This window comes from Ammospiza nelsoni, chromosome 1 (genome assembly GCF_027579445.1).
Source record: "Ammospiza nelsoni isolate bAmmNel1 chromosome 1, bAmmNel1.pri, whole genome shotgun sequence".
NCBI classification, from domain to species: domain Eukaryota; kingdom Metazoa; phylum Chordata; class Aves; order Passeriformes; family Passerellidae; genus Ammospiza; species Ammospiza nelsoni.
The window spans coordinates 131,044,592-131,063,092 of record NC_080633.1 but is presented as its reverse complement, the minus strand read 5'-3'; the positions used below and the strand labels follow the sequence as shown (position 1 = coordinate 131,063,092).

At 36.5% G+C, this 18,501-nt stretch overlaps 1 protein-coding gene across 1 annotated transcript in view; it reads left to right on the top strand.

Moving 5' to 3' along the window:
- VPS13B (vacuolar protein sorting 13 homolog B) overlaps positions 1-18,501 on the top strand; it is a 429,559-nt gene that overhangs the window by 61,371 nt on the left and 349,687 nt on the right. Inside the window, exons 11-16 of the mRNA XM_059490125.1 lie at positions 642-779; positions 2,161-2,248; positions 7,169-7,360; positions 7,940-8,109; positions 10,890-11,084; positions 12,585-12,709. Of these exons, the coding sequence (XP_059346108.1) occupies positions 642-779; positions 2,161-2,248; positions 7,169-7,360; positions 7,940-8,109; positions 10,890-11,084; positions 12,585-12,709 (908 nt within the window). The remainder of the gene's footprint in view (positions 1-641; positions 780-2,160; positions 2,249-7,168; positions 7,361-7,939; positions 8,110-10,889; positions 11,085-12,584; positions 12,710-18,501) is intronic.

Genomic DNA, 18,501 nt, shown 5'->3' with positions numbered 1-18,501 from the left:
GTGGTTGTGGGATTGGTCCTTTCATAAAGGTTCTGGCTCTGCCTGTGATTGAGAATAGATAGTTGGAACAAAAATAAATCTCCTAAAAAACTTTTTTGGATTAATAACTCTTGTTAGGAAAGTTGTATTGATTTCAGAAGGGTAGAAGTCTGGGAGGAGGCATGTTAAAATCTAGATGAATAAAGAATGATAATGTAGCAATGAGGTCATGCATGGAAATAACTGATTGCCTTGAAGATAATGAGTACAGCATCTGAAAGGATTGGGCAGCCAGAAATAGAGTGTGCAGTGACAAGTTTGTATACAGAAGAGGATTGGGGCAAGATTTGGAGTGATGATGATCTAAGGTTATTTGCTGTTAAAATGCTGCTATTATGTTCTATATCATCAGTTGTATCATATTCATTGGTTCAGGCAATTTTTATTCATTTGAAAATGGGGAAGGAGTAGACAGGAACTTGTGTTATATGAATGAAATTAATTTCATTGTTTCACCTTCATTCAGAATGAAACATGCTATTGAAGATTACTAATCTGTGTGTGTTTTATTTGTGTTATGACAGAATTGAACTACTCTGTTAACTTGACTGATTTTTTTTTTTCTTTTCTTTTCTTGCTTCACTTTCTACTGCCTCATGAAGGAGGCATGCTTCTTTAATTGTGGAGAAAATCTGAGTGTGAAAGGAATGACATACCTTACCAATTCACTATTTGATTACAGAAGTCCAGAAAATAATAGTATTCGTGCAGAATTTATATTGGATGCAGCTCATCATAAGGTCAGAGGATTACATTTTTCTTATAAAAAAATTTCCAATGTTCTCTAATGGATTTCTTCTAATTATTTAGATCTGTGTACTATTAGAGGACTGAATTCTCTTTACTTTTACACATTTAACTGAATCTTACTTTTCAGCTGGCCAAAAAAACCCCAAGTAAATCTGTTTGTGTCAAAAAACAGACACCCACAAAAACCAAGCCAAAAAAAGAGCCAAACTGAAAAAACATGTCCAAAAGAAACCTCAAACTCCCCTCCTGCCCCAAAAACTGAATTAATGTCATAGTTTCCAAAAGCAGTAACCACAGAACATTTTAAGAGGAAAAGAGACATGTGGAGAATACTAGCAAAAGTCAAGCTTTACCAGCACGTGTTTTAAACCCAAACAGTAAGTAGTCTGTGGTCTTCAAACTAATAAGTACTGTCAGATTTGGACAGTATTAATTTTATTGCTTGTGTTCTATATTGGTCTACTTAGAGAAAATTTTGCTAGTTCTCCCTTTTGTGGAGACAAATTTTCAGTCACCTCTAGTCTCTATTGTTGTAAATTGTGCAGTAAAGCTTTATTCCCTGGTTGTCTGCCATTATTAAAGATTGGTTGCAATGACCAAGGTGGTCCTTTCTGGTTGTGTTCATTGGTGGAGGTCTGTGCTGTTTGTTGTACAGGTAAGCCATTTACAATTTTGGAATGTATCCAATTTCCTTTAAATTTAAATTTAACTATTTTCACCTTTTTAGTAATATTGATGAAGTGTAATACTGAATAATCACGTGAAAAAATGAGTTTAGTAAAATCACAAGTACTTATAGTCAATCTTTTCCCATAGTGTGTTTTAAGCTTTATTCTATCCTTGGTCTGTCTTCAATGCTTTCACAATTTGCCCAGTTTTTGGCAAGATTGGAAGCAGATTTGCTGTGTGATGTATTATATTATGTATGAATCCCAATGTTGGCATAAAGTCTTGATAAGTTTCCTACTGTTGAAAGATAAAACTACAATATTCCTTGAATAGCAAAGCCAAATTGAACGAGCTGAAGTTTTCAGCGTATTTAATTAGGTTGATGTGTTGCATGCAAGAGGTCAAATGAAGAATAGTTACTTCATTAAAGATACTAATTGACTCGATGTAATTGATGAATTGGTCAGCATGTCCACAGGAATTATGGATGTGCATTTGTGTGGCCTCAAATGGAAGTTACATTACCTATCAGAAAGGTGAATTCTTGTGATAACCTCTGTCCTTTGCTTTGATAAGCCTTTCCCTGTGTTGATGCACAAATCCAAACATGAATATATCTCTCTAGTAACAATCTATCAGTTGGGAATCTCAAGTTTCTTTCCTTATACAACATTTTCTTTGTTTGCTTTGCTTTGTTGGTAGGAGACATACACAGAGATAGCTGGAATGCAGAGGTTTGGGGCTTTCTACATGGATTACTTGTATACAATGGAAAGCACCGGTGGCAAAGGTACCTTTTTTCCTTTGTTTACCCTGATAAATAATAAAAACAAAGACTTTTCATGCCTAAATGGTCCTTGACCAACTGTCCTCTAACTTACCTTAGATTTACCATCAGGATCATAATTAAAATGCTTTCATCTTCATTGATGTCTTTCAGAGGTTAGTTGTTTTGGTTAGCTGTTGGTTGTTGGTATGCTTTTTTTCTTTTTCTTTTCTTGCATAAGTAATCAAAATGGTATTTTTTATAGTTGCTGAACTGAAAGTTAAGTATTTTGTAGCAGTGGTGGAATTCATACAATATGATGTCTTTTTAAAAAAAGTTATTATTATTGACTTTGCACATTAAAAATATTTTGAGAAACCCTGGTTGAAGAATGAGATTGATCATATACTTAGCACAGAAGATGAAAAGGGCTATTGTTTTTCTTCTACGAAGAAAAATGCAAGGATGCAAGAAAGTGTGAAGAATTATCTTTTAATATACGTATCCAAACAACTTGATGAGCAAATACTACTCTAAACTCTGTGCACAAAGATATAGGATAATTCTAAATAGTTCTTTGTGATTCCAATACATTCTTTTCTAAATCTGAGAAGTGGATTTAATGAAGTAAATATGTCTACTTCTGTGAGTGTCACAAAAGCTGGGACAAAGGAGTTAATCTATCAGCAAGTAATACGTTTCTATTTTTTCACAGATATTCTTATCACTGATTGTGATATAATTTCCCCCTCACTCCTCAGAACACTGTCATTTACAGCTGCTGTTCTGCAGTTTTATTGTCAAATTAATATTACTTTCTTGCCCATCTGTGTATTTATTATTGTGAATACTATTTCTCTGGATATCTGTTGGGAACTTCTTGCTATTTTGTGGCTGAACATTTATCTGTCCTTACTACACAGTCCAACTCATCTGGGGGGTTTTTTGTGTTTTGTGTTTCTATTTCTGTGTGAGAGAATTCACAACTCCTTATGTTTGGCTTTGTTTTTCTTGACGTGGTGGACATCAAGTCTGAAAGGAGTAGGAAAGAAACTTCCAGTTTCCTTTTAGTTGCATCATGAAACATTTACAAAAATAAGTAAATGGTGCTGTTGCCCTCAGCAGTAGAGGCAGACACCAGGAAATTTAACAGTTCTTTCCTGACTCTGAGGCTTTCCTCTGTACCATGAGAGTGGTGTGAAACTCTGAAAATTTACAATGAAGTCAAACATATACTGCAGACGTCTTCTGGTTTTAATAACAATTTAAGTGTTTAATTGCACACTGAACTTCTATGTAGAGAAGTTGAAAACCTCGGGTAAGCCTTATCTCCTTTTGAATCTTAGTGTAGAAATTTAAATATGCACAGACTATGTGCATTATTAAGAAAAATTGATTTTGTGGAGTATTTTTTCTTGTTTCTCTGAATGCATAAGGAATGTTATGATCATATCTCTTCCTGACTTTTAACTAATGCTTTTCAGAATTTACTGAACTCAGAAATGCTTTTTTATTTTCCTCAGTGTCAGACTGTTGTATTTTCTGACTACATTTTTCCCTCCTTAGCTCTCTTTTTTTCCCTATCAGGATGATTTCTTGTAGCCTTGGCTTCTATTTTCTCCATCAGTCACCAGGAAAACACCTCACAAAATGTAGCTTGGCTTTCTATCAAGTCTTACTGTGTGCTTTTATTTCAGTGTTGTTCCCTTGATTTCAGGAACCCGGCTGCGTAAAATAATAGAATAATTAATTTTTACATTGTTTAAACGGTTGTTGTTTTTCGAGAGTCAAGAACTTAAAATCTTAAATTTTAAAATGTTTTTGTCCCTCAGAAAAGCAGATGTGATGCTTTCTGCTAGTTATTTTCTAGCTAATTTTTCCATATTGTGAGTTAAATGCAGAGTTGTTATATAGAATGTAAACAAATAGGTGCAAAATATTTATTTAAGATGAAGGTATAAATACATTAAGATTTTGAAAACAATCTAAATTTACTGCATTTTTAATGTGTTTTTTTTATATGGAAGTTTGCATTTTACTATTTCTTATTTCAGTGTAACTGTTTTTAGTTACCATTACTGCACCCCACATACCATAAAAAAAAACGAACCAAACTTAAGTTATAGGAGGCAGTTACTGTGATTGTAAGATTTTTATCTGTCAAGGCAATTTTGGTTTGACACATTCTTTGCACCTTTAACCTTTCCTGAAGCATAGGATTACTGATTAAACCACAAGTGCCTCCTGGCTAACATTAACCCTCAGGAGTTTCATCTGTCATTTACAGAAGTGCATTAATCAGTTTCAGTATTTTGAATGAAAGCAAGATAGTCATGCACAGTAGTCTTATTTAGACATTTTGTCTGTCTTTCCCTGCCTTTATTTTTCTGGTTTTTTGCTTTCAGTGCAAAACAATTTCTCTGAAACATTATGTAGCCTGTCAGTTCCTTGATCACTGATTTGCATGACCTACAGAGCTAGCAGAGTGTGCTGTTGAAGTTACCTTTTGTTTGTAATGTGTACCCCTCTACTGTGCTGGCAACTTTATTATGCAGCACTCATTTTGATATTTTTGGTTGATTAGAATTAGAATTAAATACAATTTACAAGGAGCTTGAAAACTCAGTGGTTGAAAATTGGTTTTCTTTATGCATCCATGAAGTTTCAAGATTACCTACTTCTGTAGAACCAATAGGTTTTCTGCCTTTTCTGTTTGCATTTGGGTGGAATTAACTGGAACCGTTCCAAAAAGTGGTTTGTATGAATTTTGTCACTTAGATATATTATTTATATACATACAATATATACAAGCAAATCTGATTCTTCCTCTTTGAAAAGGCAGGCTGTTACTACTTCTGGCCTTATTGTTTTTGGCCTTATTATTTTTATATGATGGTATGGTTTTTTGCACTCTTTGGTAGTGTTCATCTGAACTGAATACTGTGTAGAATTGGAAGGATAAAAGTATTTGTGTTAACTGCCTATAAAATAAATGCAGAAGCGAGTATGCTGGGTTTCAAACAAATCTCTTTCAGGATTCATTCAAAAGATTGTAATTCAGTTCCAGCTGAAGATTTGAGTAGGTTTTATAAGGAAGTATCCTTCTGTCCTTTTATCTTTCTTTTATTGTTCTCTTTCTTCTCAGAAAAACAACAAACCAAGTGAAGCAGAGGCTATAAATGCTCTCACCGTCAACTTCTGTTAGGCTTTTAAGAATAAAGCTAATTCTTCTGCTGAGTGCATAAGCCTGTAAAGGTCTGCAGAACATTATGCCAGCTGTGCATCCAATTCAGCGCAGTCTCAGTTTATTTGAGGACCTTTATCCTCACCACTGCTTAGAAGCAACAGTGTTTTATGGAGTATGATTTAAACATGAAGGAAAAAAACCCCTATGCTTGCTTCCATTTCCACCAAGCTCTGCTTCCCTCTATGTAAGGACTGTTTTGAATGAGTGCAGTTAAAAGAGTACAGTAAAGGAGAGAGACCAAAGGGTGAATGACTGGGTTCCTCTTGGGCAACCAGAAATCATAGAATTGTTAAGGTTGGAAAAGAACTATTTAAGTTATTGAGTCCAACTTTTAACCCAGCACTGCCATGTTCATCACTAAACTGTGTCCCCAAGTGCCATATTAATACATTTTTTGATTACTTCCAGGGATTGTGGTTACAATGCTTACCTTGACAGGTTGTGCCAGTGCCTGTAGCCAATTTCAGTGATATTTTTCCCAATATCCAATCTAAACCTCCCCTGGTACAACTTGAGACCTCTCATCCTGTAGCTTCTTACTTGGGAGAAGAGACTGACCTCTTGCCCTTGCTACACCCTCCTTCCAGGTACATCTAGTGAGCAGTAGGGTCTTCCCTCAGCTCCTTTTCTCCAGGCTAAACAACCCCACTGCCCTCAGTTCCTCAGACGTATTGTGCTCCAGGCCTGTCACCAGCTCCGCTGTCCTTCTGTAGTCTCAGAACCATTTAGTCTTGATGCTTATTTTGTCAGTGTTCAGTTGTGTTATGGTCAGCAAGATATTTAATGTTTAGTGCTTCTGTCAAAGCAATGAAAACATTGTCAAAGTGATGATCTTAGGAAAAAAATCAGAGTGAAGTTCAGCAAGCTAAAAGTGTTAGAGGGATAGGACCATAGTTTTACAAGTCATGTGTGATAGGAAAGCTTGAGCTTCTGAAATCTGCATGATTTAACTGAAGAATTTCCATGAAGTATGTTTAGAGAAACAGTCATGCTGTTGGTCTGACTAGATGAGTAGCCTGTACTCACTGGTAGCTGATGGGTAGCCTGTATACGCTGAATGTGTGATTTTGGTCTGTCTTATTACTCTACTAAACTATTCTGTTATCTCTGTTGGCTTTAAAAAAAAAACAGTCTGAGGCATAATGATTAAAGAATTTTTCTTTCTTGTTGTCCATATGTCAGTGAGTGGTGGTAAATGTGAATGGATGGAAGGGTTTATCTTCATTTTTAGGCTGCTTCTTCCAGTCTTGTCATGGCAGCTAACCTTTCGAGGGCCCAAATCTGTCATGTCTCTGCAGCACATCTTTTCCTTGATTATTGGGGATACGTAACTTTGTGACAAGCTGTACAAAGTTTTGAACACTGTGGCTGTTATTGACATGTGAGTTTAAGCTGCCATAGAAATTTAGACACCTCCAAGGAGTCCCAAATTTGAGAAATACAAAGTTTATGGAAGAGTTAATAAGTTTTACTTTGCTTGGAGGCAAGGCAGAAATTTGTCCTGTTTGCTCTGCATTTACCAGAAATAATTTTGTTAAAACCTGTTAAATCAGTGATTGTATTTTTGTATGTTATATTTTCATAGTTATATTTTTCTGTGTATTTATTAAGTCTGATCACAGGATTTGAAACAGAAGTAGCTGATAAAATATGTTATTATATGTTATTGTGTGTAACTTTTATAAAACTTGTTGTAGTTTCTGGGAATCAGCAAGACCTTTCTTCAGTAAAGAGTGAAGATTTTGGAAATGTTCAGGAGATGTCTACAAAAAGCCTCATTGTGGGTCCACTCAATCTTCGACTGGATAGCAGCGCTGTGCACCGCATCATGAAAATGATCGTTTGTGCTCTGGAACATGAGTATGAACCATACAGCAGAACTAAGCCAGGTTTGCTCCTATTGCATATACACAAAAGTACAGAATTATACCACACTACTTTTAGTGCTTCTAAAGGTGCAGCTTTCAAATAGTTTTTTCGAGTCTGAAGAGGAAAATGTAAAATAAAGGTAAATTATTCACAATATCCCCGTCAGTGCTGGATGTACTTCTGAGATAATTTCAGATGCTTTGAACGCCATTTGTTTTAATCATAAGCCTCGTGTTGAGTAAGAATAGCTTACTTCATTTTCTACTCTAGCTTAATTTTGGAATCTTAGAGAAGAAAGTATTCCTACTGGTATTTATTAGTTCAAAATAATAGTTATATAGGATGAAAATGCATGGAAATAAGTTATGGTAGACTGTTAAGATGAATTTCTCAGAACAATACAGATTTCAAGAAAGGAAAATCCAGTTAGTATTGCATTTAGCTTTAGGTAGAAACAGTGTGGAATAACATTATTAACTGCAAAGGGGCAGAGGGTAAGCTTGGCATTTTTTGCTAGTCCTTAGGCATTTCTGAAACATCAGCTGTAGGGCATATTTTATATATTTTAGTGAAACATATGTAATCTCCATTTATTGTAGATATTACAGATGGAAGTAGAACTATGCCAAGCTCAGAAGAAGTGGCATCACTGGAGGAATACATTCCCACTAGACTTACAACGTTCACTGTTCTTAAGTGTACCATTATAATCCCTGTGGCAGAATTCAATTTACTAGACCACTTGCTGCCCATAATCATGGGTGAGAAGGTATGTATGCACAGATAAGGATTCAGTGTTTTATATCAGCATGTGCTATTTCATATAAATTTTCTTACTGGCCTGTTATTCCATGTGCTGGATGTATCACTGAGTTCTGGATTAGTTTGGTGCCTGTGAGCCTTCAGATACCAAAAATGGGAGTCTGACTAGTTAGACTTGGAAATTGAAGGTGTTATGTATGGGTGGGCAAAATACTTTCAAATGGAAAAGATTTTAAAGCATCAAACAAATGAAAAAGCAGTAGCTCTTATGATCAGAAGAGTGAGTACCTGTTCTGCGGGTCTTCATTAACTTGGTAAAGTATGAAGTCTTTTAATATGCAGGCTCAGTAGAGATGACATAGGTTTTAATAGCCAGCTCTGTGTGTACCAGTTCCAGACAGGATGTCAGCAGGACTTGAGCATTTAACTGCTGAATGATAAGCTCAGAGAGACAGAAATTTCCTAATAGCCTTCATTTGTTTTACCTTTTACCATGTATAATGCCAGCTAAACAATCCTATACTGGTTTCATTCTTGTTGGTCTCCTTTGTCAATGTGCAAAGTTGAGGTACTGTGGCTTGTAGTGAAGGCTTGCAGTAGGTTTATCTCTTGTGCCAGAGGCTGGAAGGTGTTTTATGGGTAAGGGAGAGAGTGAGAAGAAGATTCTCATCAATTCTTGAGTTAAATTTCTAGGAGTTTTTGTCCAATATTTCATCTGATAAGCTGAGACTGCTCTGGTAGCTCATTCTGAAGAAGAAAATGCTTTGAGGAGACTTGATTGTGGTCTTTCAATACCTGAAGGGGGCTTTTAAAAAGGAGGGGAGAGGGTTTTGTACAGGTAGATAATGACAGGACAAGGTACAATGGTTTTAAACTAAAAGATCAGGTTTAGTTTAGATATTAAGAAGAAATTTTTTGTTGAGAGGGTGGTGAAGCACAGGAACAGGTTGCTCAGAGAAGTTTTTTCCTTTTTAGCACTTTTTAATACATTGCACTGAGAAGTGCAGTGGGTTGTAGTGCTTTTCACCTTATGGGCATGGACAGATGCTGTTTTTACAATGGGAGAAGAGTCCCATGTTTGCTGTAGGTTTGAGGTAAAGTTGAATTCCAGTGAATTTTTTGCTTGATGTAGTCATTACTTGGAGTCTCAATTTACATTTCTTGAATGAAGCCAAGCATATTTAAAATAATGATTTTGAAGTTTAGATTGAAAATCATAAGTACATCAACTTATAGTCCTATTTCGATGCATATTTAATAAAATTTTCAGATTTGTAGTGTAATTTAGATTGGAAGAGATGTTTGGAGGTGTTTGCCAGGAGTTCAACATCCTGGTCAAAGCAAGAGCAGGTGTTCTCTGTACCCTCCCAGTAGGTTGCAGTAGACAGCAGTAGGATTCTTCTCTGGCCTTCTCCAGACTGAAAGATTTCAGTTGTCTCTGTTTCTCTTAAAACAGAGCTCATGTGCTCCAACCCCACAGCCACTTTGTTTCCAGCAAACTCATTCTGGTATGCCCATGTCCAACCTGTGCTGGGTGCAGTGCTCCATTTTAATGGATACTATGAAAAATAGACTTGGATACCTAAAATTGTGATATTTATTTTCTGTGGAATGACATCTTCTTTTGTTGATATACCTGGCATGTCTGTGAATACATAGAAGTGTAAAGGCTAGATCAGCATGAGATAAGTATTATGGTGATAGTGCTTTGGAGTGATAAAAAGGTAAACAAAGATTTTTATAGGACAAAATATTTTGACTTGGCATATTCTTGTACTGGGTTGACCTCAGCCAGCTGCCAGATGCTTACCCAGCTGTTCTCACTCCCCCTCCTCAAAAGAGCAGTGGGGGAGAGAGTGGGATGGGTCAGGGTAGAGGGGGAGATCAATTACCAATTACCAGTATGAGCAAAACAAACTTGACTTGGGGCAATTAATTTCACTTATTGCTAAGAATCCAAACAACATGCCCCTTTTCCCCCTGAGACTCAATTTCACTCCTTCATTCCCTGACTCTTCTACCTCCCACCCCTTAATAGAGGAGGATGGAGAATGGAAGATGGGGGTCAGTAACAGCTGAGCTCTGCCATTCCTTCATCCTCATGCTGTTCTCCCTCAGTGCAAGTCCTTCTGGCAGGTTGCACTCCTTGAGGGAGAATCTGCTCCAGCATGGCCTCTCCTCAAGGCTGCAGTGCCCTTCAGGGCATATCCACCTCCTCCAGCATGGGGACCTGCATGGGCTGCAGTATGGATGTCTGCTTTTGTCTTGTCTCTTTCATGAGCTGCAAGAGAAGCTCTGCTCTGGTGTCTGGAGCACCACAGCCTCCCTGTCCTTTTCTGACCTTCCTTTTCATGTTGCTGTTTCTCACTTATTCTCGTAGTCTTGGCAACCTGTGTAGTGTTTTTGCCCATTCTAAAATGTGTTTGCACAGAGGTGCCCCCAGCTTGGCTGAGGAGCTCAGCTGTGCCCTGTGGTGGGGCTGTTGCAGCACAGGCTGGAGCAGGCTAAACCTGGCCCAGGACAGCCCCTGGTGTCCTCTCACAGAATCTGCCCCTACACCACCAGCACCTGGACACCTGCACCCAAGACAATTCCAGATAAAAAGTTGATTATTTTTGACTTAATAGAAAATATTTTGGAAAGATTTGAGGATTTGTAGTATAATGCCATGGTAACGGTAAATAGTTTATTTCATGTAGATTTTCTTGTGTGTTTGGGTAAGAACATACAGATATGATAAATAATACATTTAAGTTATGACATAATTCTTTTTCCTCCCTGCCTTAGAACTTGAGTGGGCTGTTAAATGCTGCAAGTTTCCAGCCCCTGCGGCCTTTACCTTCCGTGCGGATTCTGGTGGACAAGGTTAACCTGGAGCACTCGGTGCCCATGTACGCTGAGCACCTGGTGCATGTGGTCAGCAGCCTGGGGCAGCCCTCTGACAACCTGCTGCACTACTGCTACCAGCACTGCTATCTGAAGGTCAGTGGGGGCTTGAGATGTGTGCTGAGAGCATCATGTATGTTCAGTTAATCTGAAGTGTTAGCAGGTTTCCTGAAAGGATGTTTTCAGCTAATCTGAAAGGCCATAGAGTAAATACATTTCACAGAAAGTTGTTGTTTGGGATTGCTGCTTCTGACTCGAGCCAAGTGTTTTGTAATATACACTGCACACTTCATATGAGGAAAGTGCTAACTGAAGCCCCAAGGTCCTTGTGACAAGATAGAATTATTCAGAAAGAAACTGTTTTCCTCATCTGAGATAATGCTCCTGTGGTTTGTAGATCGCTGCAAAATTACAAACTTACAAACTTGATGGGAATTTAGGAGGAAAGATTGTCACTACTGGTAGTGTTGATAGAGCAAACCCATCACAATGAAGATATGCAATCAAAAACTGTTAACAAACAATTTAATTGTTTTTCATTTTAAGAGGATAGATCTCTGGATGTTCTCAATTAAAGATGCATTATGTGAGAGGAGCTTTTATTGTGAGGCTGGGGGAAGCTTAAGATATGGAAAATTGTTTTGAGATGGTTCAGTTGCCATCTGCTCTGTGGAGGAGTTTTAAAGCAGGCCTTTCCAGCCTTTTAAGATGTGCTTAGGAAGCTTGAAACATTTGGGTGCTACTAAAATATAAATATCTAATATGACTACTGTGAATTTTAGTAAATGTCTCAGTTATCTATTCACTTCCACGCTGATATTTTACAAAAATTTAAATATTTATTATCTGCATTAAAGAAACTGTGTTTCAGAATTGCATGGCAAGCTTTCAGTTTTCTGGGTGACACGTCACATTTAAAGTAATTGGAATTGCAGTACTGCAGGTCATCTGTATGTTTTTTAGTTTGAGAGGATTTTTAGTAGCAAAATTTGGACATCAGCTTTGGGTTTTAAATGTTTTTTTTGCTAGCTTTAATAGTGCCTGAGTTGTTCTGTTCTTGTGAATGGTACAGCATGTTAAAAGACAAGTCTACAACAGTTTGTTTGCCATATTGAATAGGGAAAAATCATAAAGAATTCCTGTGATGATTCTTTCTGTAGCCAGGCTCTTATTAATAAAAAAAGCTTTGAAGGAAAGGTTCTAATTTCCTTAAATACCGCTCTTTGGTAACTACCAGTGTTGTTATAATTACTCAAAGTGATTTTACTTTGTATGAAAGGCAGTATGTAATTGGCAAGTTTAAAGGATATAGACTAAAGTACTTGAGTTGAAAAATTGTAATTCAGTGTTCTTTTAAATTCAGCTGACCGTAGTTAACATTTTTTGAGTGAAGAAAATATTTTAATGTGTATTTTTAGGGCATTATTTGTAGTAGATTTTTGTAGCTGTATTTATGTTTGGGTAAAAGGAATTCTCTAAAAATAATACACAATTTATTTAATACTTACTGAGTATAAGTACATATGTTATAAAATATCTTGGAAGTTATCTAGTCACATGATAATATACCTATTTGACCAACTGCATTTGTTCCAGATATTTGGTTTTCAAGCAGCACTGACTTCTTTGGACAGTAAAGGATTATACTGCATCCCTGTTCCAGTTATCCCCTCATTCAGTACTGCTGTTTATGGCAAGCTGATCAAGTTCCCCAAATATTGGTGAGTATTAAGCCTGTACAGTGTGATTAAGTCATGTGAACAATTATTTTGAATTTTTAATGAAGGATTTAAAAATGCCAAGCTTTGCATATATCCCTAAACTTCTCTGTGTCCTCTCATATTCTATTATCATTCATAGGTTTCTTTGTGAGGATAGTAGTCAATAAACATTTTAGACCTGATATGGCTGAGAGACCTGGAGCTAATGACACCGAGGTCACAGGTTCAATCCCAGTATGGCCCAGTCACTTCGGATCAGTGATCTTGTGGGTCCCTTCCAGCTCTGCAGATTCTGTGATACAGGAGAAGCCCTGTGGTGCATGGCTTTCTTCTGGACCTTGTAGGTTTCTGAAACAGTTGCCATTCTTTCTTGAGCTGATACAAAAGTTCCATACTGATGGCAAGCTTGATGTTTGAGCTGAATAGGTCAGCTTTTTCTTTTTTAAATTCAACCAAATAAAGAGCAACAAATTGGGGATAAAACCCCCAAGCATCCCAAATCCACAGTGTTTCTGCTACACTTTTATTTGTTTCTCATTACAGTTGGAAGTGTAAACTATTTGTAAGAGCTCAGATGTTAAATACAAATATTTTTCTTCTGAAAACAGTTCTGTACTTTATTAGGAAATGTGCTATATAATTTTTTAGCCATAAGTGCGGTGGAAATTCACTATTTAAATGTATCTCTGCAGTTCAAATTTTGTGGTCATAAATGGCAGTATGCAATAATTTATATTGATAGGTTGCATTTATAAAAACTATTTTCATGAAAATCCATTTTGACAGTATTTTGGACAAGGTATTACTTTTCTTTATCCCTCATTTTGAGTAGTAGCAGTCTGTAATACTGCTTTATGAGTAAATCCATGCAGAAAAAATTACGTAGAGTGACAAGAAAATAAAAAAGTATGTTAATTTCAAAATATTTTGGCTTCAAACATTTTGTTGAATAGCTAATTTGTAAGATGCATTTGTTTGTGAAACCTTAATGAATTATACAAAAAAAGTCTACTTCTGTAGTTGTTCTTATTGTCACATAAAGAATGTACTAATTTTTCTTTCATAAGCTGTGATACCATATTAAATGTAAATGGGTTTTAGCATTATCAGCACACCACCAGGTGGTAGCAGCCTAACTGACTTTGTCATAATTTCTATCAATAGTTAAAAAAGTATTAATGACTTTGAATTAATTGCTGTTGTGTTGTACCATTTTACTAAAAACAAAAAGAATATTTCTAGGATACTCTATTATCAGCACTAATCAGAGTACTCCAGGACTTTACAACTGACAGCCTTTCCTTATGTTATCTCACATTTAACACTAAGCTCTGGTTAGTAATCCTGGTAGCAAACTGCATGAATAAATTAGTGTTGAATGGCAAACTTATATTTCTTCACTATATTCTAAACCCCATGCTTAGTTGTGCAAAAATCAAAAAATTATTTTAGGGATGAATTTCTAAGTAAATGTGTCATCTGACAACTTCATGGTATTCAAGTGCTGCTGCTTTCTCATGTGTGCTTGTGCTCTTCTGTGTGTGCTTGCTGTGCTCCATCTCTTGCTTGCTCATGCTTGGTTTCTTGTGCTTGTCCTTGTGCAGTTTCACACTTGCCCTCACTCTATCTCATGTTCCGGGTCTTATCCTTACATTCTCTCTCTCGTGCATTCTTGGATTGTCTTGTGAAATCTGCCTCTCTCACATTCTTTGTCTCTCTCTTTTAAAAATGCATTGCATTACCGTGCATGCCCAGCTGGAAGGAGCTGTAGTTTTGGGGAGTGGAGGCAGGGCACTGATCCTGCCTTAAAACAGCAAACCATCTATTGGCATTTATGAGAAGATAGAAGATAGTTAGAGCAGCACTTTCTGTGGTACTGTGGTCTGGCGTCTTTTGACGGTTTTCTCACTTTTTTCCTCTGATATGATCTCTTTCTATGGCTTATTTATTTCTTAATGAAATTTAAAAAAAATTTATAAAATCAACTTAGGCCAACCTTTTATCTAAACTAAGCAACACCAATTTGTGAGTAATAAAGTAGAAAAACAAATGAGTAGAGCAGCAGCCTGGTTAAATGAAGTGTAGTTTGAAGTGAGTAAAAGTCCAGATGAAACGCATCAAATAGCACTTCAGCTAAATCGAAATCAGCATGAGGACTGAGAGCTTCATTGAAGTCATGCAGTGAGTGAGAATTAGTCTGGTAGGATAACCTGGTAATGTCATTAAACTTAAATTCAGTTCTCCCTCCCAAATTATACCACCTGCTTTATTTGGATTTGTGGATTTCACATTCCAGAGTTTCTTAAAGTGCACACATCTGATGCTACATGTGTTCTTCTATTTCTTCATAGAAAATACATACCACAGACCATACCTTTTAAAAACAAAGACATTTTATGAACTGTTATGGAATCCCTTAGGTAGTATGTTTTGAGTTAGCAGTGAAAATCTCAACTTTATTTCTGACATAAATCAGTAGAAAAGGTTTCTTTTCTAGTTTCAGTACAATAATCTAAAAGTTACTGTTATATACAGTGTATTAAACTGTAGTAATATTAATTTTTTAAATCTAGTTGATAAACATTGGCAGGCTGTTTTAACAGATAAAATTTCAGCAGCATCAGTCCAGTAAATTCTAGTAAATGCCTGTAAACAGTCATAATATGCTGTTTATCTATCAGATTGATGTCTCTTTTAGTTTCAACTAGTACACTTTCTTTGTTTAAAAGAAATGTGCTCAAACTCACTAGTTAACTAAGTCTTGGACATCTTTTAAATTGCATAGCTAATCTGTTTTTATTGGAAAGTACAAACCATCTGGTCTTTTGTTTTTGTCAAGTGTAACAAGATGCAAAATACAATGTTAATGTCAATATTTTACAACTGCTTTATGTAGTGTTGCATGCCAGATTGTAAAGCAGCTTTCAGAGCTTTCAGGAGGATGTCTAAAACCAACTGAGAATTAACAGAATATGGTTAAAAGCCTAGAGTGAATGACAAGAATGTTTATTGCCAAACAGAAATCTTGAGAGGAATTAGATGATTTTCTTTTATTCTTTTGGCTTCAATGTCTCTGGTAACAGATGAGGTAATCTGGTGTAAGACACTTCAGTGTTGTAACCTTCTATCACTTCTAAAATACCACTTCACTGTACTTCTGAGGAATGCTAAATTAACAGTGCAGAATATGGATTTGTAATAGCATTCCTTTTATTTTTCCAGTATTTGATTGGCAGTGAGGTGTTCTCCCTATATTTTGAGCTAGGTATCAGTCTAGTTATGTCTGTTATTTATTGCTTTTCTTAACCTGTCTTCTCTAAACTAGTGTTCCAGAGTCATGTTTTTATTTTTCTTTATCAGGTCTGTAGGAAATTTCTCACTCACTGTCTCTACCTGTGGCAGATTTTCAGACTGTGAGCTCTGGTAGAATGAAATTATAAATGAAGGTGACATCATTATCCCTGATTCCTTTCTGTTCAGCTTCTTGGTCCTGTAGTCTGCTTTCAAGAGATCTGTTTTCTTGATAGTGAGTCCCCTCTTTGTTAATTGGATACCAGAGCAATAGCTGCTGTTTGCTGCTTTCAAGGAAGCACCAGTACAGAGTTGACTAATAGCTAGTCATGTTAAGTTTGAGTGTGTGAATTAGTCTTTTATAAAGAGGTTGAGGACCTGCTGGGTAAATTATTATCTAGGGCTTCGTGGTCTGCACTTGAATTATTAGAGAGTACAGAGCATATAATTGGTTGTTCTTGAGTTTTTACTCTGTCAGAGCAAAAAACTTGAACAGAAACTTGCAATTAGATCTCAGTAATTATTAGTTAACAAAGAACAGTCTTTGAGATGCTTTGCAGTTTCTGCAAATATTCTTTCTTTTGAGCTGTTCTCTGCAGACTGTCTTAAGTGATATATTTCAGCTTAAGTACATGCAGCGTGCTAATCTCCATCAGGATTCATCTTTCTGATGAAGAAGGATTTTTGGTAACAGGAGATTTGATTTGGGTTGGCACTGTAGTTTCATTTCTTCGGTGTTTTTATTGAAGTGCTAATCATTATTGACAAAAGCTGACAAAAGCTAAAACATTGCTCTTCTGTTAAAGACAGTCACATGTATCATATGCTGGGCACCTCAGCTGTCCAGAGATCTGTCACTTGTTTCACTTGTGAAAGCTGTGAATTACAGACCTGACACAGTCATTTTATTAATATATGCACTTAGGGTTCTGAAAGATCACTTAGGAAATTTAGATGTAGTGCTATTCACATGAAATGAATGTGTACCTTCTGTAGGCTCTTTTTATGAACTCTCAAGAACATTTATATAGTATAGCTGCACTTAATATTTCAACACGGATTTAACTGTAAAGGTAAACATTTACTGTGTCCTTAGAATCTGCTACATTTCGAGTAGTTTGGCAAATCAGGTTATAACTGCCTTTTGGCTAACTATTATGCTAAGATTTTGAGAAATATTCTTTCACCAACCTGAACATCAGCATTTTGTTTTCTTACATGACTTCCTTGCTTTTATTTTGATTTTTTCATGATGTAATTGTTGCTTTGTACACACAATTTAGTTTCTCTTTTATTTTCTAGCTGTAATATTAACATTACCAAACCCAAGGACTCTAACTCCCTCATTACTACGGCAAAGGTTTTTGTTCCAACTTTTGTTAAACTGTTTGTGTTTTTATATAGCTTTACTTCCATTTTCTTCCATCACGTGTCCCTTACAAGGCAAACATCTGTCACTTAATCAAAGTTATTTACCTGGTATGCCACACAGTTGTGTTCTTATTTATACAATACTTTCTTAGACTCATTTTGCAATTTATAAAGTCATTTTAGGATGTAGCCAGGATGTTCATCTGCTTGTGTCTGCTTCAGGGATCGTCTTGTAAATACCATGTGCATTTAATGGTATCCCCATGAATTGACAAGGGGGAGAGCAATTCATGTTGATCTGCAAGCAGAGTAGTAGATGAAGATCTGGCTTCTTACACAGTAAGAAGCTATTTAGCAAGGAAGTTAGGTTCTGCTGACTTGGCCTTTACCAACAAGGTACCATTGTCATGACAGTAGGAGATCTTTAGGATTTACTGCTCAGCAAAGAAAGGATTAGAAGTGTATAATGGAGAATGAGGTTAACTGTCTGTTTGTGCTAATTTTTGAATAAAACATCTTTGCAGGGCAAGTCCAGCGGAATAATCTGTTTAGGACTAGAAACCATAGTAGATTTGTGAGCTTGAGAGTCACAAGATTTAGTTGTCATGACATTCAATGCAGGTAACAGAGACCCAACTATTCCACCAACTGTGAGCATTGGATCATAAATCTAGGAAGTTTTCCCATAAATTGACGCTTAGGTCTTGATTTTGGCAGCCTGTTTTATTGGCTAGTCACAGTAGATCAAGAGCAACGTCAATTTAGATTTGGTGTGGATTGCATTTCACACGGGCTGTTGAAGGGCCTGCTCATTTCTTGGGTCAGAAGCAGAAACAGGTTGAAAACACATGAAACTCATTTTGTAGCATTCAGTTGTGGCTATTAGTTATGTCAGTAATTGAATTTAACTGCCAGATAAAAATTTGGGGTATTCTTTGAAACAGAAAAGATCTGGGGTTGAATGCCCGAACAGATGCATTCAGTGTATGGGGCAGGGGAGTTCCAGCTGCCTCAGCATTGTTGCAGTTAGATCTGGCACATGTTAGAACCTGTTTGAACTGTTGAGATGTGTCAGTGATAGGGGCTGTGCAAAAGCAGAACACAGCCGTTGTTCCTTTGTGTTCTGCAGG